At 46.9% G+C, this 19,871-nt stretch overlaps 1 protein-coding gene across 12 annotated transcripts in view; it reads left to right on the forward strand.

The window, feature by feature from the left end:
- nalcn (sodium leak channel, non-selective) overlaps nucleotides 1–18,322 on the forward strand; it is a 45,258-nt gene extending 26,936 nt beyond the window's left edge. For 7 of the 12 annotated variants that reach the window (XM_061792587.1, XM_061792590.1, XM_061792593.1 and 4 more), the window contains 29 exons: nucleotides 5,246–5,382; nucleotides 5,610–5,751; nucleotides 6,002–6,075; nucleotides 7,162–7,333; nucleotides 7,451–7,542; nucleotides 7,669–7,791; nucleotides 8,168–8,224; nucleotides 8,981–9,101; nucleotides 9,175–9,306; nucleotides 9,388–9,555; nucleotides 10,136–10,240; nucleotides 11,021–11,127; nucleotides 11,219–11,339; nucleotides 11,419–11,517; nucleotides 11,995–12,088; nucleotides 12,819–12,925; nucleotides 12,993–13,067; nucleotides 13,149–13,268; nucleotides 13,344–13,412; nucleotides 13,714–13,862; nucleotides 13,945–14,038; nucleotides 14,584–14,716; nucleotides 14,994–15,109; nucleotides 15,190–15,347; nucleotides 16,339–16,489; nucleotides 16,577–16,708; nucleotides 16,786–16,903; nucleotides 17,497–17,639; nucleotides 17,721–18,322. In XM_061792587.1, the coding sequence (XP_061648571.1) occupies nucleotides 5,246–5,382; nucleotides 5,610–5,751; nucleotides 6,002–6,075; nucleotides 7,162–7,333; nucleotides 7,451–7,542; nucleotides 7,669–7,791; nucleotides 8,168–8,224; nucleotides 8,981–9,101; nucleotides 9,175–9,306; nucleotides 9,388–9,555; nucleotides 10,136–10,240; nucleotides 11,021–11,127; nucleotides 11,219–11,339; nucleotides 11,419–11,517; nucleotides 11,995–12,088; nucleotides 12,819–12,925; nucleotides 12,993–13,067; nucleotides 13,149–13,268; nucleotides 13,344–13,412; nucleotides 13,714–13,862; nucleotides 13,945–14,038; nucleotides 14,584–14,716; nucleotides 14,994–15,109; nucleotides 15,190–15,347; nucleotides 16,339–16,489; nucleotides 16,577–16,708; nucleotides 16,786–16,903; nucleotides 17,497–17,639 (3,309 nt within the window). In that variant the 3' untranslated portion in view covers nucleotides 17,721–18,322. Of the gene's footprint in view, nucleotides 1–5,245; nucleotides 5,383–5,609; nucleotides 5,752–6,001; nucleotides 6,076–7,161; nucleotides 7,334–7,450; nucleotides 7,543–7,668; nucleotides 7,792–8,167; nucleotides 8,225–8,980; nucleotides 9,102–9,174; nucleotides 9,307–9,387; nucleotides 9,556–10,135; nucleotides 10,241–11,020; nucleotides 11,128–11,218; nucleotides 11,340–11,418; nucleotides 11,518–11,994; nucleotides 12,089–12,818; nucleotides 12,926–12,992; nucleotides 13,068–13,148; nucleotides 13,269–13,343; nucleotides 13,413–13,713; nucleotides 13,863–13,944; nucleotides 14,039–14,583; nucleotides 14,717–14,885; nucleotides 15,110–15,189; nucleotides 15,348–16,019; nucleotides 16,490–16,576; nucleotides 16,709–16,785; nucleotides 16,904–17,496; nucleotides 17,640–17,720 lie in introns of those variants that run through there. The other 5 variants (XM_061792588.1, XM_061792589.1, XR_009791139.1 and 2 more) reach the window with 5 other exon arrangements.
- The last annotated feature ends 1,549 nt before the right edge of the window (nucleotides 18,323–19,871 follow it).

Consider the following 19,871-nt stretch of genomic DNA (forward strand, 5'->3'; position numbering starts at 1 on the left):
GTACATTCTTGCAGCATCAGTAGAAGGGCTATCTCTGTGAGTCATGCCCTATTCAAAATAAATACGCACCTTCGAGGGCCAAAGAGCCCGTTCGGCTGCAGGTATTTGCAGAATCACCTCAGGACTCAAGAGCTGAAAATAGAGCGACGGTTGACTTCATCAAATCACCTCCTACACAACAGACGGCAAGAAGTAACATCGAAACAGCCGCCGCTTTGATTTCTTTCTAATCGAATGGATCGATGAACCTTGCAAAGTGGCAATATGTCGCACTCCATTTTGGATCTTACGCCGGCTGCGCGCTTTACTTTTGCCCACGCTCACGCTAGGTTTAAGGCCACACTACAGGGCGATAGTGCTCATATGTTAGAATTAAGCTAGGGGGATTTGGGATTTTTAGTTTTTTTGAGACATACAATGTTTCATCCTCGTTTTATTTGTCGGTTATTTGGCGAACTTCTTTTCATTTCCTCAAAGTGATGGTATGTGATAGTCCCGTTTCTCGGTCGAGTGACTCACGAGGCAGTTTTTGGCGGCCCCGCATTGACCGGCCCGCCGTGCCGCTTTCGACGTGGTACAGCCGTGCAGCCGTGCCTGAGTGGTGGCTTCATCGGTGGTGGCACGCGTACGCACGATCAAAGAGTCATCCGTCATCATTTGGGAGGTGGGAGGAAGCGCTCTTGAACAAACATCATTTTAAACCACATTGTTGTGTGAGACTGAAAGCGCGCGCGCACACACACACACATCAGTGTTGATTCGGATAACGCATTTAGCGCGTGAAATGAGGTTTGCTCCGAAGGTTTAATTAAAGGAAGGCAGCAGGGTGGTAGACAGACAGCAGAGGAAACCAAAAGCGACGCGCCGTCGCCGCACGCCCACACGCTCGTCAACGTCCTTAATGCTCACAGAAGACGGGCGACTTGTATAAAACGCTGCACAATTCAATGTAGTTATGTGTGGTGGACTATAAGGATGCTTTTAGACGCCGCACTGGCGCATCTTTTTCTCCCGTCACATTGACCACAATATAGTAATTGGCCGTGTCTGGTATTAGAAAGGACGCCGTCGGACCTTGTTGCTGTGCCTTCATCAGTGTCGCAGTTTGGCGGTGGGCCGAGACTGATGGCCCACCAACTGCCTAACAAATCATCGCCGCCCACACGTCCGTGGGGCCAGAGGGACGTGCGAGAGATTGGCGGAAAAATGTTTAGCCTGTGCTCGGAAATATCGTCCAAATTGAAGGGAAAAAAGGTGTTTACCCCTCAGGGTGCAGCGCTGATGATAATCGTGGAGGTGTGTTTGTAAGGGAGTGCGTAACAAGCACCCGCGTCCACAGGCCAGTTAGATGAGTCATGAAAAGGACCAATTCTGTCCGAAAAAAAAAAAAGAGAGAGAGAGACAAGTGACAAAGCAGAAGGACACAAGATGCTAAAATGCATCTCTGTGCTTTGACAATGACAAAGTCAAGCTCACGTTTGAATCCTGAGTCATGAAGTGTGACCAAAAAAACAAAACCAAAAAAAAAACCTATAATGAGTATACTATTTGTTGAGAAAAAAGACCCGGGAAAATGCTGTTTTTGAAATGACAAAATATTTCGTGTTGCTTGCTTATCGACCATTTCCAAAAATCTATATAATCACATGAATTCCTATCGAAAGATTTTTATCTTGAATTACAGTTGAACCTGAAATTCTTCTGAGACACAGGTCAAGCAGATTAAGAATAAAGTCATCACATAACTTTATTTACTGGTCATTACATTAGCCACGGCTTTAAGTCTACTGCAATGACGAATGACCTCAAGCTGCAAGTTGCATCAACTGGTTGTGCAGCTGTGGCAGGGACATACATTCCAAAACCTCTCATCTTCCATTGTAATCGCCATTTCTGCATGTAAAACACTTGATGAAATGGATTGTGGAAGGGACTGTCTGACCACCTGATTGTTTATTCATTCAACTAAAAGCCTGCACTTCATTTGTGGGACTTAATGGCGCGAGCGAGGGCTTATTTAGGGATTTAGCAGCAGAAAAGAAAGCCTAAGAAGGCAGAAGAAAGGAGTGCTCCCCCTCAGAGAATTCCGAACACAATGCGCTCTTATCTTTTGAATGTCACCTTCAGTTAGCAACCGGGAAGCCACCGCAGGCGCCTGCGATACTCCACCGCCATGCCGCTCGTTGCCACCGGCTTGCGGAGATCGAAAAGAAGAGCGGATCGGGTATATTTTGATTTTGTCGAAAAATAGCAACTCAGGCCTTGGCGAAATAATCGATTGATTCTTACGAATGTAGTCAATTGTGTCGAATTGGTGGATCGGTTCTTAAGAATTGTATTAATTGTGAAAAAAATCGATCGGTTCTTCAGAATTGTGTCAATTGTGTAGAATTGCTGGTTTATGGATCTTGCTGTGACGCAGTGTTGTGTGCACTACTTGGCTGAAACCAGCGGAGGAGCTGTTGATTCAGTCTTAAGAACAACGACACCAGCTACAGTCAGCCACGGGACATTCTTCTGCTCAACACAACATTGTCATGCAAACGCAAGTTCAGAGCATTCACAAGCATATTGTCCCATCCTCTCTAATGCCCATCACTTACGCTCACTTAGCAAATGCACTCAATGTTAACCCGAGGAGCATTTATACCAAATCGTTTAAGTGACCCGATTTTGAACACGCGTCATGGCATCATCATCATCATCAGCAAAACCAAAAAAAAAAAAAAACACAAATCCATGGTTCAGTTTGTGTCCGTATGTGTGACGGGGAAAAGACTTTACTTGGTTTGGGGCTGATTGTTTTCAGCTCTTCGTTGTGGTTTGTAAAAATGTGTGATTGAATGCGCTGCTGTGCTGCCACGACGTCGCACTGGTGAGAAGTACAGTGACGTACGCAGCAATCTCCAGCAGCTTCCTCATGAAATTGTCTCGCGGTCGGAATGTCAGCGTGACCGATCGTCAACACGTGCCCCTTGCATTTAGCGGTGGCGTGCGCCACCTCTCACTCAAACTCAATACTTGTATGTGATCTGTGCCTGAATGAATACATTTTCTCCTTTGCCCTTGATTTACGTGCGCTTTATTGATCCTGCTTATTGATCATACATACATAGGTACTCCTAATGGCGCTAGCAGCACACCAGGTGAACGGCCTTGCACTATAAACAAATAAATAAGCAGCTGACAAAGGAACCTATTCTGCAAAAGCTGACAAACACTTCTCGGTCTTGCAACGGACTCTGGACGTGATTTGCTGTGACGCGGAAAAGCACTTCTTATAGAATGCAAATTATTTTCATCTCCCCTCAGTCGGTGCAAATAAACACAAGTGCACAAATAATTCTCTCACGTCACACTTGTCGACTTCATTGTCTGCTTCAAACTTTTGCTGGGAGTTTTGTAAAGAAAGGAAGCAATGAGCAGAAAGCGGAGGACAAAAGTTGACTGCAAAGAAAGTTTGGCTTTAATGGGATGTTTTTCTTGTGTCAGGCCAATTGATTAGGACCACAGGGAACAGCCGTAGGGCCCCTTTAGTTGCGCGTCGCCCTCGTGTACGCTGCCGCCATCCTTTAAGGTCAATCGGCACTTTGTCTTTCTACCCGAGAATTGCAGCAAGCACTACAGAGAACCTTTATTTTCAACCTCATAAAGTTGGATTGAATGTTTGTGCTCGCGGAGAAACTAAGGAGGCGCGTAAACATCATTTATTCGATGAGTTTGTGCAATTCATTGTGGACGTTGCAGAGGCACTGTTGATTCAGTCTTCACTAAAAGTCCCACTTCCCCCCCCCATTTGTCACACAGCTATTGTTAACAAATTGTCCATCCATCCATCATCCATCATCCATTTTGTATTCCGCGTGGGTGTGCTGGAGTCGCTCCCAGCGGACTTTGGGCGCCCTGGACGGGTGGCCGGCCAGTTGCATCACAATTGTCCTTCAGTCCAATCAGAATTATTCGTGGAGTGCGGATAAGCAAGCGGCACAGAGAATAGCTGGAGGCATATTGGGTTTTTCTTCTAGTCGTATTTATAATGATGATAGTGAATATAACAATATAAAGTGAAATAAGACACATAAACAAGTGTTTGCTTTTTTCCTCAAGGAAAATTAGGAATAAAGAATACATATATATTCCTATTTTTTCCCCGTTGCTTTCGGAGGTTATCCGCAGCCACCCGCACAGAGACGACCCGCCTCCCCCATGTGTGGAATTACAGGGAAAGAAAGACTTTCATTTGCTTTTGTCAACCACAATGCACACTGTTCTCTTGATGCCTGTTTTTGCCCTCTTGCTTTTCTTCACCAGCCACCCCAAAGTAACTTTTGTTTTCTTTCTTTTGTTGTCTTCTTGCATTGTTTTCTCAAAGTAAGTCAGACGTGTGTGTGCCTTTATGTGCGCGTTGCTGCCATCATCAGGCAGCATCTTCGCTCTGCACGCCGCTTCCCACCGTTGGCTTTCCCCCGACAGTAGAATGGGCAAGAAGCGAGCCTCAAAATCCGAAGTTGTCCCTAAACCCAAGTGCTGTTGTCCTTCCTTTTTGTCAGTCTGAATCCTTGTGTCTTCAGCTGTTAAGATTCATGATGCAGTGGAAGTTGAAAGTGTTAAGTATAAGGTTTCTCTGATGTTAAAAAAAGAAAAAGAAAATGAAGCCACGATGAAGCCTTAAAAATGTTGTTTTTTTTACCAAAAATCTGAACTATATGATGTGAAAATGGAATTTAAAAAAAAACAAAAAAAAAACTCCATTAGTCGCGGTTTTCATAACTGTGCACACCCTGAATCCCAAAGGCAGAACAAAAAGATATTTGCACACAAACATAAACACATACTCATTGTGCTTTTGCTTCTTTTCCCTCAGCTTGAACTGGCGCTTGAGTCTTTAGGAACATTTCCGAAAAGACCGAAAACCTACCCCGAGCATGCTTTGGAATCAACAAAATTGCTTTGGAAGTTTTGCATGGCCCAGCCAGAGAACATAGACCCGAAGAAATTGACAATCTGGGCCGTGCACGAGAGAGTTCTTTGCGGTCTTGCAAAGACTCCTCAATAGATGACCAAGACTGAACGTGTGCATTTACCCCCATAACAAATGAATTGTCTTTTGTCAAAATTTGATGCGTCAAACCTGTCCAATTATTCATCATGGTTTCATTGTTTTACGTCAGAAGAAGCCGATTGACTTTCTTGCAGCGATCGTTACGTTCCGTGAACTAACTCTTTGCTCTTCCTCTTGGTTCAGCTCAAGCAAAGCGAGGCAAATGCCGACACCAAAGAGAAGCTCCCTCTCCGGCTCCGGATCTTCGAAAAGTTCCCCAACCGACCTCAGATGGTGAAGATCTCCAAGCTGCCGTCGGACTTCACCGTGCCCAGAATCAGGTGCGTCGACCCGGCCGCCTCCTTTAAACTGCGGGTGCGTCCGATTTAGTAAGGTGCTCGATGCTGTATACCAAAAGGAAAAACAAAAGATTGTTATTGTGGACATTTTTCTTAACAGGAGCGCGGAACCCCGTCAGACACAACCTACCGCATAATCCATGTCCTATTTCAAGTTACGATGAGTGCACAGCTAGTTGCCGTATGTATGTTGACACTTGTCATTGAAGGGAGAGCTTCATGAAGCAGTTCATCGACAGGCAGCAGCAGGACCCCAGCTGTTTGTTCCGAAGACTCCCCTCGGCCTCGTCGTCCTCCTGTGACCACTCCAAGCGCTCGGCCATTGAAGACAGCAAGTATATCGACCAAAAGGTGCTTTCGTGCTCAAGTTATCTCCCTCCACCGCGCGGACATGTGGCTACGAGGGTTATAACTTCTTCCCTTTCACACTATGTACCCTTGGAGCGACACCTCGGTGATAAAAAAAAACAAACAAACAAAAAAAACGGCAATAATCCGGAGTTACGATGTGGTTTTGGGCCAAAGACCGCGTTCATCAATCGCTCCGATTTAATTGACTCGCTGTCAACCTTTTGCAACCTGTGCGTGCGCTCTCTTTCAGCTTCGCAGGTCAATATTTAGCATCCAGGCTCGGAACCTGCTGGAAAAAGAAACGACTATCAATAAAATACTACGGTAAGATGCGAGCATGCAGGTGAGCACGGGCCTTAAACGCTCCAATGTGTTCAATTGAAATGTTAGCAATGGTCAATTTGTTGTTTTATCCCAGGGAAAATGCTTAATGTAGACATAGGAGACATTTTTGTAAACAGCGTATCCACGAAACGGCCTGTATGTAGTTGCTATGGAAACATCCCCGAAGCCTTCTATTGGCCTCAACAAATAAACTCATCATGGATTTGTGTGAAGATCAGAGCGCATCAGAAAACGCCATTTCTGTAAATATGACGCATTGTCAACATTTGCAGTCATTGTCGCTTTAAATGATCAAATTCATCAAAACATTGTTTAGTAGGTGAGTGCTCACACACACACGCACGCACACACTCAGGCCCACGTCAGACTCATTTACTGTTGTGAAATAAATAACCTAATTTGCCGTTGAGCACGGCACAGCTGCCACCGGGTGGACATTAGCCCACCGGCACCGCGTCCCAATCGGGCCGGCCCTCCCTCCTCCGCCTCCTCCTGAAAGATGGCCACTACATTAGCAGTCATCACACGTGCTGTCTGCTTCGCCGCCGTCCTCGCAAACACAAAATCAAGTTGACATCCGCATCGATAGTTGAGCACGCGCACGGCCGCGTCAAGCGTGTCCTTTCTCCATTGGTGGAAGGACTAATCACTCTGAGGATCACTTTGGACATCATTCAGCCTTCATTTCCTCACTGAGGTGTTTGGATTTAAAAAAAAAACAAAAAAAAACACAAAATACCGAAATAATGTTCTGTACCTTTCAATGGTGACGCGCTGAACCTCACCGACAACAAACAGTTTGATGAATTGTCACTCTTCCCAACTGGAGTAAAAAAAAAAAAGTTTGTATTGGCACCTGTTGTAAGGCAGCTTTGGTCTAGTACAACCCTTATTTTAAAAACAAAACAAAACAAAACAAAAACACAAAACTGAGTGATTCCTGCGTCGTAGGAGAGAAAGGGCAGGGGGGAAATGGCATTAACTGGGCAAAACAGTCACAATACAGATGACGCAATTCCCCGATTTGTCAACATTAACGCGACGGTCCTTTCTTGAACCCTGCAGGGCGTGCACCAGACAGCGCATGCTGAGCGGCTCGTTGGACGGCCAGCCGGCCAAGGAGCGTTCCATCCTTAGCGTGCAGCATCACATTCGCCAAGAGCGCAGGTCGTTGCGGCACGGCTCCAGCAGTCAGAGGATCAGCCGAGGGAAGTCGCTGGAAACGCTCACCCAGGACGTAAGTGTGTACATTAAGTACATTAAGCTCACCCCTTAAGCTCACATTAAGCTCACCCTTTTGATGTCAGCATGTGATCAAACCTGTCAATAATTGAGTCTTTGTTCGTTTGCGAAGCATTCGAGCACCGTCCGCTACCGAAACGCCCAGCGAGAGGACAGCGAGATCAAGATGATCCAAGAAAAGAAAGAACAAGCAGAGATGAAACGGTAGTGACCTGAAAAAGGCCCGATGTCGAAACACGGTAGGCGACGGCTCCCGTCGGTTCTCGCTGCGTCGCTAAAGTGCCGCCACTGCTGCTGTCGTCCTCTCCGACTCGCCGGTCGGCCCGACAGAAAAGTTCAGGAGGAGGAGCTGAGGGAGAACCATCCGTACTTCGATAAGCCTCTCTTCATTGTCGGCCGGGAGCACCGCTTCAGGACCTTCTGCCGGATGATCGTTCGAGCTCGCTTCAACGCGTAAGATAACTGCTCCTCTTGGTGATCACAATAAACCCTGCGTCGATTTGGGTTTTCCCTTTAGCTGCAGTATTTCAACAAATGCATTCACAGCTTGACTTTACAAACGTAAACACCCACACACAAACTCAACAGCCAATCCAAAGTAAGCCTTATATGTCGCTAAACTTGGACTTTATTGGATGACATTGAACTGTGCAGCTCGACTGATTAAAGTGTCTGCATTGTGCAAAATGAAACAGCCTGCAGGTGTTTTTTTGTGTGCCATTTTCACAATCGTCGAAATAGTTTGTCCCATGAATACAAACTGGTAAAACTTTCTATTCCTGTACTGTCAAAATGCTAATGCGATGTCTTCGTGTGCATCCATCTCTAGATCTAAAACGGACCCCATCACAGGAGTGGTGAAGAACACAAAGTACCACCAACTCTAGTAAGTACAGTACTTACTGGAGTAGCGGCTAACTTGCGGTTGCTTCATGACTCGGGAAGAATGCGATCCTTCGCTTGCTAACGAGAGCGAGACATCAAATCTCCGGGCCCAAACGAATCGAATTCTTCAAGTGCTGCTCGAGGGGGCTCCCTCCTCTGAGAAATGTCCTCAAAATTCACTCCCGAATCAGCGTAACAAGACGCTCATCGGGCATAACAGCAGCGACACCTGCGCTGTCCAATCGAGTTCATCGCGCTGAGACGACTCCCCAATAGTCATTGAAATTCAAATCTAGTCGCGATGCGTCCACGTTGTTCACCACAATAATCAAGTGTCTTACATGTAAACCTCTCCGACAGTCTCGATAAAAAAAAATAAAAAATCGTTGGGTCTACGTTCTCTTTGGAGGAATGTGAGTGCGATTGCTTCGTTATCGCTACGTGTAGCCTGTGCTGTGATTGACTGATTGACATTTTTACAAATTCTTTATGTCTTCACTAATTTGCTATTACTTGTATTTCGTTTCGAATGGATTCATTCACGCGTTCGTATTTTGTGTTTCGATAAAAGTCCTTGAGCTCTCAGTATTTCAATTCAATTGTAAAGTTCCTTGGGGATTATATTTCGTCACTATTGAAGCGTTAATATGGACGAAGGTGTTGCGAATGCACAGTCAAATGTCACCTCCTGGCAAAACGGTGGCACGGAGCACAGTACAGTTCCAATTTTCCGTGTATGTTCTTTGGCTTTCTGCAGCGACCTGTTGGGCCTGGTGACCTATTTGGACTGGGTGATGATCATCGTCACCATCTGCTCGTGCATCTCCATGATGTTTGAGTCGCCCTTCACCAGGGTCATGCACGTGCCCACGCTGCAGGCGAGCAAACATCGGCGTCCTTCGTCCGGCGTGTCCGAACGACCGGCGCCAAAACAATTCCTCGCGTCCCCAGATCGGGGAGTACGTCTTCGTCATCTTCATGAGCATCGAGCTGAACCTGAAGATCATGGCGGACGGTCTGTTCTTCACGCCCACGGCGGTCATCAGGGACTTCGGAGGTGTGATGGACATCTTCATCTACCTCGTAAGGAAACCGCTGGCCGCGTGCGCTCGAATCGCGTCGCCGATCGAGCGCCTTTCTCTGCCGTCTTTCTCGCCGCCGCAGGTGAGTCTCATCTTTCTGTGCTGGCTGCCGCACGACGTCCCTCCCGAGTCTGGCGCTCAGCTGCTGATGATGCTGCGCTGCCTGCGACCTCTCAGGATCTTCAAGCTGGTGCCCCAGATGAGGAAGGTGGTGCGGGAGGTCCTCAAAGGCTTCAAGGAGATTTTCCTGGTGAGCGCGACGGAGGAAATAGCCAGCGGTACTTCCGTATGTTGCTAGGGAAGGAAATCAAAGCTCGGAGGAGCTGTCATTACAGCAGATCCTAAACAGGCCTTCTCGCGACAACTTTATCTTTAAATCCACCATTCAAAAATGCCAATTGTGTTGAACTGGCAAACAAGCAAAATAATCACTTAAATGTCACATTTTGATTGGGTGTAGATACGGCATAGTTGGGAAGTTTGCAATAATGCTTATTGCTACTCAACCACTGGAAAAAATGGTTAATAAGACTGCGATACTAACCCAAATAAAACGCTCGTGCAGACTGACACGCCATTATTTATGTGAAAATACTAGCATTTTATACAAATGGTGGAATTTTTATGAATTTTGTATCAACCCCGAAAACACTCAGAATTGTTCAGGTGTACCAAATGATGTGACTGGGGAAGGTTTGGGTGACTTGAACCACGTCCAAAGTGGTTTTATTTCGGTACAGTGTTCTGACTTGCATCTTTATGTTGGATTGATTGATTGATTGATTGATTTTTTTATTATTATACTTTTTTTCCCCCCTGCCACTCTGCAGGTTTCCATTTTACTTCTCACGCTAATGCTCGTGTTCGCCAGCTTCGGAGTTCAACTGTTTGCCGGAAAGCTGGCCAAGTGCAATGACCCCCATGTTCTCAGACAGGTGTGGCAGAAGACATGATGCGCCCTCTGACCTACTTTAGCGCTGCAAGCTAAACTTGAGTAAAACGATTTTTACAAACATTCAACAAGGCCTGTCACGATAATGACTTTATCGACTTATCGTTCGATAAATAAAATGGACACGAACTTTTTTTCCGGACTTGATAAATCGTCATTGTCGCGGCTCGCACAGAGTTGGACGGCGGTGTCTTTAGCCGCTAGTGGGCGCACGGAACGCCGGCGGACCGCTACACTCTTGCCGGTGTCGACTCCGTCCAATACTCCACAACCTCGCTCCATGTGCAGCGCGTAGCTTGGCAACAGAGACACTTAAGGGAAAGTTAACTGTTTATTATGTGCGCTAGCTCGCGAGCCAATGAGCTAGCGATTTAAGCTAAACAGCTCGCTCCACCACGGTGAAGTCGTTGTAAACGTCAGCGCCTCTCTCCGAGTTGGTGTGTGCGTTATTCCCCAATTCACACAAACACGAGAGAGTTTATTGAATTTGTTATGAGGCATGACCTCAGTGGCACACTTTATTCAGCCAGTAGCGAACGTCAACATATATTTGATTGACAGGTCCAGGGTTCGTCTTCAGCGCAACAACCGCAGTCTTTGCAGCTTATTTTAAAAACAAAAACACTTAAAAAAACAGCGATAATAACGTTTATCGTGATGGTTTTGGGGGAAATATATATGTTCTATGTCAAAATTGTTATCGTGACAGGCCTACTGTACATTCAATAGCATACAGTAACTGTGTTTATTGTGTCGGTCACAGGCCGACTGTCACGGTATATTCAGGATTAACGTCAGCGTTTCCAAAAATCTCAACCTGAAACTGAAACCCGGAGAGAAGAAGCCAGGATTCTGGGTTCCAAGAGTCTGGTAACATGGCCTTTTAGTTCTGCAACACCTCCTGCTTCATCGGAGCACTGTCGGTGATGAATTTTCTTTCCGTAATTGTGCCGCGTTCCAGGGCCAACCCGCGCAACTTTAATTTTGACAATGTGGGAAACGCCATGTTGGCGCTGTTCGAGGTGCTGTCGCTGAAAGGATGGGTGGAAGTCCGAGATGTCATTATTCACCGAGTTGGACCGGTACTGAGCGCTCTGCGGGTTCCATTTTTGGACTCCTTTTTGCTTTGTGTTCTGTAAGCGCGATGTTCTATGTGGGCAGATCCACGGCATCTACATCCACGTCTTCGTGTTCCTGGGGTGCATGATCGGACTCACGCTGTTTGTGGGCGTTGTCATCGCAAACTTCAATGAAAACAAAGTAAGGGCTAGAGTTTAAAAAAAAACAATTATAATAATAATCATCATTTATTAGGACCACATCGAAAAAGAAAAATATTCTACTCGACTAGGAGACCGAAGTCATTCATGATTGAATTTTTTTGTTCTTGAATAATTGCGAAGCTATTCTCATGACTTTTCACAACCTTTTTTGAATATGTAAATTTTACGAGTGGATCGTTGCGACTATTTTCCAGAAAAACAATTCTTCATTTTTTTTCACATTATGATTTTAGGATTTTATTTTTTTTTCTCCTCCTCCTAATTCCAGGGCCTTATTCTCGTCACATAGATCTTTGTGCACCCACGTTAACTTGATTGTTCCACTGTTAAGTCTTTGCTTTATTTCCGATTAAAACTGCAAAGAAGCCCGACTTTATCCTTGTACCCTTTCGACTTGATCCTTGTCGTATGATGTTTCGTTGTTCTTTTTGCCTTTGTTGTCTTGCCCTTCCAGGGCACGGCTTTGCTGACCGTGGATCAGAGGCGATGGGAAGATTTGAAGAGCCGCCTCAAAATTGCCCAACCTCTCCACCTCCCTCCTCGTCCAGGTCCGCGTATGCATTTCGAAACATTTGCGCACACAACGCACAACAAAGTACTTTGAGGGAAATTCAATCTGATTGAAGGCACACGGCGCCACACTCATGTTCTGGGTTTATGTCCACTGCATTGTGAGGAAATCCGAGCAGTGCGTATGAGTCAAGGCAGGCTGACGTTCTCTGAGGGGGGGGGGGCATGTTGTTCAGGCTCATCTTTCACCACGGCAACCAAATGAGAAGGCACTTCGGCTAAGTGAAAAGGAAGACACAAGGAGGTGCGAATGGCTAAAATACGGAAGCGTGAACTTACAAGTTGCAACAGACGCCTCAAAACTTCTTGGAACCCGTCGCCATGCAGTGTGCTTAATATTCACACTTTTGTACACCCTATTTCATCCAGCACATAATAATTTCTAATATTGTTATACCACTTTAACACACTTTACATTTCTCTGACTTTCATTATGATCGTCCCTTTTATTGCTGATTGTTTGCCATAAATCACACAGCGCCACGAGCTGAAAGTGAAGCGGAGTGAACACATAAATAAGCAGAATTTTTGAATACATATATATTTTGGAGTCTTGGAAGTCATAGAGTGCCAGGAACAAATAATCGATTTTTCAAATTCCCAAACGCTTGGAGACTCATTCCACCTTGAATGACTTGTTAGCGACTGAATGTTTGATCAGCGCCAACGTTTCAGATTAAAACATTTCAGTGACCTTCATCCGAACAGAGAACGGGGGTTTCCGGGCCAAGATGTACGACATCACGCAGCACCCTTTCTTCAAGCGCGGCATCGCCGTGCTGGTGTTGGCTCAGTCGGTGCTGCTCTCGGTCAAGGTACCGACAATATTGCGCCTTGGAAAAGCCCCCGTCGAACTCGCACGACCCCGCTCTTCTTTTCCAGTGGGATGTCGACGACCAAGTGACGTTCCCTCTCGCCACCATGTCGGTGGTCTTCACCTTTATATTTGTACTGGAGGTGAGCCGCATCCGTTTCGACTTGTCGTTCGCCGTCGACGCAATGATCGCTCGTGGGCACGTGCTTTCTGTTGTTGCCTAGGTAACCATGAAGCTGATAGCCATGTCCCCCGCCGGTTACTGGCAGAGTCGACGGAATCGTTACGACCTGCTGGTGACGTCGCTCGGCGTCATTTGGATCGTGCTTCACTTTGCCCTCCTGGTTAGAAACACGACTTATCGTTCTGTTGTATGTGCGCCGACAACTTAAGCCGTATGTTTTCATTTGTCCATTTAGAACGCATATACCTACATGATGGGGACATGCGTGATCGTCTTCAGATTCTTCACAATATGTGGGAAGCACGTGAGTGTTGTTATGAAGCAGTTTTAGTTGAATGGAAGACACTTTGATCCCTATGAAGTGAGAATCCACACGTTGATACTTAACTTCAAAAAAGTGATGCATTTTCATGAATTCAAAAAAAAAATAAAACAAATAAACATCATGCATCTGTGTCAAAGCTGAGCAGATTTTGTCTGCAAGATTGTAATAGAAACTGGAATCTGATCCACATTGCTAATGGACAGCATTGTGAACAATCAAGTTGTCTTTGTTATAAGTCTGTTCTGTGACTTCTAAGCATTCCTCCGAACGACGTCTCCAGGTGACGCTGAAGATGCTCTTGCTGACCGTGGTGGTCAGCATGTACAAGAGCTTTTTCATCATCGTGGGGATGTTCCTGCTCCTCCTCTGTTACGCCTTTGCGGGCGTCGTTCTCTTCGGCACCGTCAAGTACGGCGAGAACATCAACCGGTGAGCTTTGCCCGCAATAACGCAGCGGAGGGAGTTTGCTTGTTCTGAGTCCGGGGTCCGTGTCGCCGCCGCCTCCTCGCAGGCACGCCAACTTCTCCACGGCGGGCCAAGCGATCACGGTCCTCTTTCGCATCGTCACGGGGGAGGACTGGAATAAAATCATGCACGACTGCATGGTAAGGACGCACAAACAGAAGGGAACGGCTGTCGTTCCACACTTGAACCCGTGTTCGTACAGTAGACGCAGCTGCAAATCGCAAAAACGGTGCCATTACAAAATCGTTTTTCTTTTGGAATCATATTCAATTCTGTCACCGGTATATTACAATTTGTGCCAGACAAAAAATGGAGGTTAAAACAAAGAGCAAATAAGTGGCATAACCATCATCGTCATAATAATATCCCAATTCACAGAATCTACCGGAACGCTCACTGTCCATCATGCACAAGAACCTCGTAAGATTCCATCGGGAATCTTACGAGAGACTGAGGCGCGGTGCTGCTGTTTTGGTTAGCAACAGAGTTCAAATAGGTTCAGCTGTTGGATAGTTAACGTTGTGTTGAACAATCGCGTCTATCAACGCAGATAATTACACTGAATACTACGGAGATATTTTTCTGTTTGGGAGAAACTTGAAAAGTGTCACAGAGTCAATTTAAGGGACCAACGATACTTGAAGAAATGTCATTTGGCTCCTTTGGAACGTTGTTTGTTGCTCAGGTGCAGGCTCCGTTCTGCACCCCGGATGAGCGTCGCTACTGGGAGACGGACTGCGGCAACTACGCCGGCGCCCTCATCTACTTCTGCTCCTTCTACGTCATCATCGCCTACATCATGCTCAACCTTCTTGTTGGTCAGTGCGTCACGATAAAACCTTGACCTGTCAAGGCATTGCTTTGAAAATAACATAGTTGTAAATAGAAGCTTCGAATTGCGTCATCAAACCAAAACGGTAGGCATTACTGCAATTAAAGTTTCTAGCCAGTTCATCATGAACTGTATTGTTTTCTCTGTCATGGCAGATTAAAACAAACACACAAACAAACAAACAAAAACAAAAAACGGAAGCAACGAAGAGCCGTAATAAACAGACAGCGCGGGAACCGAATACTTCTACTCTTGCCATGCAGCCATCATCGTGGAGAACTTCTCGCTGTTCTACTCCACCGAGGAGGACCAGCTGCTGAGCTACAACGACCTGAGGCACTTCCAAATCATCTGGAACATGGTGGACGACAAGCGGGAGGTGAGCGATTACGCGCCTCGGGGAATGACAACGGAAGAATACGTCGATTTCTTAGTCGGGGCCCTGCTTCATATTTTCAGGGCGTGATCCCGACGTCCAGGGTGAAGTTCCTGCTGCGTCTGCTCAGGGGCAGGCTGGAGGTGGACCTGGACAAAGACAAGCTGCTCTTCAAGCACATGTGCTACGAGATGGAGCGGCTCCACAGCGGGGGAGACGTCACCTTCCACGATGTGCTCAGGTGACGACATCTTCTTTCTCCGTGGCTCGGAAATCACTTCAACCCAGAAAGTGATGGTTGTACATTAACAAACTATTTTCCTTTCAAATTCATTGCTCATTTTTCTTAAAAAATAATGTACCCGTTGCGTATAGTTCTCATACCAAACGATAACTTTTTCATGATTGTCATTACCTTCCTTCGCAAATCACATCGTGAGGTGCGTTGCGTCCATTTTGACAAACGTGGTTCCTTATCCGTTACACATCAACGGAAACCGTAGTTGCGTGATTGAATAAATCAGACGTCAGCATTTTCGATCAAAACTGCCGCTACAATTAAGTCAAAAAGTATTCACACATCGGCCAAAGGAATTTTTCTATTCAATCATTCTTTGTCATGACGTGCATGTCCAAGGCTCTTAATCAGCGAGTCTCAAACTTGTCACAACAAGCGCGGCCTAAAAAAAAAAAAAAGGACAATCATTATTTCAAATGCACTTCAATTGTTCATCAAAAATGAGGCAGAGGCTTTTATTCCTAAAACGTATTTCATATTATTATAGGCCAACATAACATCCTGCCCACTTTGAACATGAACAGTGCACTGAGTTAAATCAAATTGTCATCCAAGTAAATGTTTGGGGAAAAAAAAGTTCGAAACGATTATATGTGACTGTACTGTATGTCAAAGTTGGATACAGTGGAAGAGTACTTGCCAAATGTGCCGTACTGGAATAGAGAGAGCTTAAACCACAGTTTGAATACTTCTTGAGGATACGCCAACGCCAACGCCGGACTGCGGGGCTTCGGTATATTTATGCTTATCGTCGTCAACACTCTCCGCGTATGGTTTGTCACCAGGTAAGACGAGACCAGCTCAAGTCACACGAGTACCAGCCAGAAAGAACTGATCATTAACGGCAACAAAACCTCCTTTTTTTCCAATTATGTTGGAACGTGCCGCTCAGCTTGTCATAACAGTGTCCTCATTTCCGCGCGCGCGTCGGCAGCATGCTGTCCTATCGCTCGGTGGACATTCGCAAGTCTCTCCAGCTGGAGGAGCTGTTGGCCCGGGAACAGCTGGAGTACACCATCGAGGAGGAGGTCGCCAAGCAGACCATCCGCATGTGGCTCAAGAAGTGCCTCAAACGCATTCGTGCGGTGAGTTCTCCGCACGCCCGCCGCCGCCCCGCCCCCGCCGCCTCGGCACGCGCACGTCTACCGTGCTTTGTCCTCGCTGTGCCGCAGCAGTCGTGTAGCATCATCCACAGCCTGAGAGAAAGCCAGCAGCAGGAGCTGAGTCGCTTCCTCAACCCCCCCAGCATCGAGACCACGGTGCCGAGCGAAGACCGCAACGCCGACAACCCGTCGCAGCCTGAGGTCTGCGCCCGCCCGCTCGCCCGCCCGCTCGCCGCCGCGGCCGCGCACTCAACAAAGCGCGTGTCCTCTTTGTTTAGATGAGTGGCCTCCAGCAGATGCTCAGTCCCACCTTGTCCGACAGAGGCGGCTACAGGCAGGACTCCTCCGACCTGGGCAAGCCGCAGAGGAAGCTGGGACAGTGGCGGCTGCCCGCAGGTGCGCGCCCACGCCGCACTCGCGCGCACACACAATACGTGATTGCTCCCCGGCGTGTCAGCCTTAAACGCTCTCAAATGCAGTGCGACAGAGAGGGACAACCTCGTATCCAACCAAACTAGCATTTGATATGTTATTTACACTGGCCGCAGTTTGCGCTTTCATTACAACTCTCATCCCTTTTCCGTCGTTTATCTCAGGACGCGTTCGGCTCCGTGTTGGGGCGCGAAGTTCCTCGCGGTCGTAGACAAGCGGCGAAGTCGCATTGCCCCAAAATTCTTCGCTCAATGAAATCGCAAAAACTCAAAACGACCAGCGGCGATACTCTCAGCCGGAAACGCCGAAAATAGTCCCCAACGCACAATTAAATGAGTAAAAAAGGTTAAAAAAAAAGTGCAAAGGGATGACGAAACAGGCTTCCAACTCAAAGGCGCCATCTTTGATCCCCCAGTAATAAAAGTACTACTACTCTACATTTGACACGATTACCGCTCTGTTAGTATCAAGCAAAACGGATCATTATTACCTTTGCAACGGTCGGATATTTGTATTTTGCTATTATTAGATTGTGTTTGTACATGTGCGTGTGTCAGGTCGCACCAGCGTCAAGTCCATCGTGTGTAAGATGAACCCTGTCCACGACGAGGCCTCCTCGGGGTCAGAGGTGAAGAAGTGGTGGACCCGTCAGCTGACGGTGGAGAGCGACGAGAGCGGCGACGACCTCATCGACATCTAGGTGCTTTTTCTCTTTCGCTTCGACTGAGCTTGTCTGTGAGCTCCTCGCCTGATCAACGGGGAAATTCCTTTGAATGCACAGGAAGTATTTCGGCGTCAAGCCGACACCTCCGGGAAGCGCGTTTCCCGTCCTCCGCGACCGTTGCTTTGTCGGCACATCTGGCGAGCGCGAGCGGCGAGGACGCGCCGGATCGATGAAGGAAAAGCTGCTCTTGTTGGTGTATTCAGCTGCGAGGCTCTTTCATGTCCCTTTCACTCTTTCCGGCTTTTCTTGCGGTCACTTTATCCACTTGTAGTTGCTAGGCGGAGGGAGCGCACATTGTCGCGGTGGGAATAACAGCGGTGTGTTTGAACCGGCACGTAACGTTGCAAAGTCTCAATGTAGACCGACGTAAAAGGTCAAGACGCGAGTTGACTCCGTGCGAGACGGATGTAAAGAAGTTTCCGGAAAACAGTGAGTAGACCCGTAGTACCAAATATGACTTTTGTCTACAGCGAAGCCCGATATTCCCCTTTCCATTGCAATTGTTTGGATGAAAATGAAAGCTACTATGAGGATTTTGTTTCAACACACCGCTATTATTCTGAAGTGTGCGCTGAAAAAAGACGATAGATTTCTGACTGTAAATGTAGTTGAAGCTATAAACAAATCTATCTTCTAATTAAAGGCTAATTCAAGGCTTACTGTGTGTTGCGCTGTGTGGTTTTCTTGACGTATATCGCGCGTGTGATCACATGAGCCGGGCCGCAGCAGGAATCTTTTCCGCATCGTTTAGCACCACGTGCGGGACACGGGCAGCGCCGGACTGATTTTCCAGTCATCACAAGTGGTAAGTGGATCCTTGTCCTTTTGGATTGTGTTTTCATGATCATTTTGTTGCATTTCACCTGAAAGGAATGCCCTCTAAGTACCTCAAAGCGCCACTCGAACAAATAAATGCCTCTCCCTTTCCCCGTCCGGAAAAACAAACAAATCAGGTAGTCACTAATGCTGGCAGCTCGACGATGCTATTGGTCAGCGGCTAACCAAAACAGCAGCACCTACTGAAGGGTTTGATGATGAAGACCGCATGTCATGTGGAGACGACCTCTTGAACTGTCGACTGTGACATGCAGTCACGCGATGTCGTATTTGCGCAAAAGCTCTTCCCCTGCTGAACAACTGCAGCACACAAAAAAAAGTGTTCCGTGCCTTCCAGTCCGAATATACTCGTGTACAGGATACGATACTAAATGTATTCGCTTTGCTCGCATTATACTTCGCTGACACAAAACACGATGACGGAGCTTTTCAGATGAGTCGATAAAATGATGAGCGAGGCCGATCGTTTCAAATGAATTCATCGGTCATTTCTAATTAACCTGCTCAATGATGAGCCTTTTCTAATGAGAAATACCAAACTCCTTTGGAGTTATTTCTCATGGGGGCAATGATTTGGTGTTGCAGTGAGTCATGACAACGTGGACGAATCCAACACACTTTAAGAGCAACCGGAAGTTTGGAACCTTGTGAAGCACAACATACCACAACACGTCAGCCGAACTGCGCTCTATGAAATATTTGGAAGCCATATTAAGCCGTTTATGTCAGTATATTTCCCACCTTTACTAAGATGCTGGATCTCAATAGTCGCACAATGTCCTTCAACGGCAGAACCTCTCGCACGTTTCCCCACGTGAGCATTTCCTTTTGTACGAACTGGAATGCACAAAAATGAGTACAAAAGTGCGGCAAAGTTAGGCGAAGTGGCATTTTATGAAAAATGATCCGAGAGGGAGGGAGACAGCCCGCGAGCGAGATGGGGAAGCGGCGTGACGTCGGGCCTCGCGCTAGTCAGCGGTCTTTTCGTTTGCCCCCCTTTCCTCGCCACCGTCGCCGCTTAAGCTCTACTTAGCTCCGAAGTGACTCATCAAAGTGCCTCGCTCCTCTTTTCTTCTCATTTGAGCCCCGCGTGGTGTAACATTTGTGCCTTTTAATTGCCTCCGAGCCGCGTACGTTGTTTTTGGCCCACCCCCGTCCGTCCGTCCCTCCGTCACTTTACATCATGCGTGTCCGCAGCTTACTTAAGGCACTTTGCTAATTGGCCTAGAAGTTCTTAAGTGCGCTGCCTCGCCTGAGAGTGGCGATTACCTATAATTAAAGTCCACCATTTGCTGTGCAGGCTTGTTCTTCCGCTCCTGAAGAGCTGCGCTTTGTCTCAAAACACATTTTCACAAATGTACTGACTTAGAA

The sequence above is a fragment of the Phyllopteryx taeniolatus genome, chromosome 12 (assembly GCF_024500385.1).
Source record: "Phyllopteryx taeniolatus isolate TA_2022b chromosome 12, UOR_Ptae_1.2, whole genome shotgun sequence".
In the NCBI taxonomy this organism is placed as follows: Eukaryota; Metazoa; Chordata; class Actinopteri; order Syngnathiformes; family Syngnathidae; genus Phyllopteryx; species Phyllopteryx taeniolatus.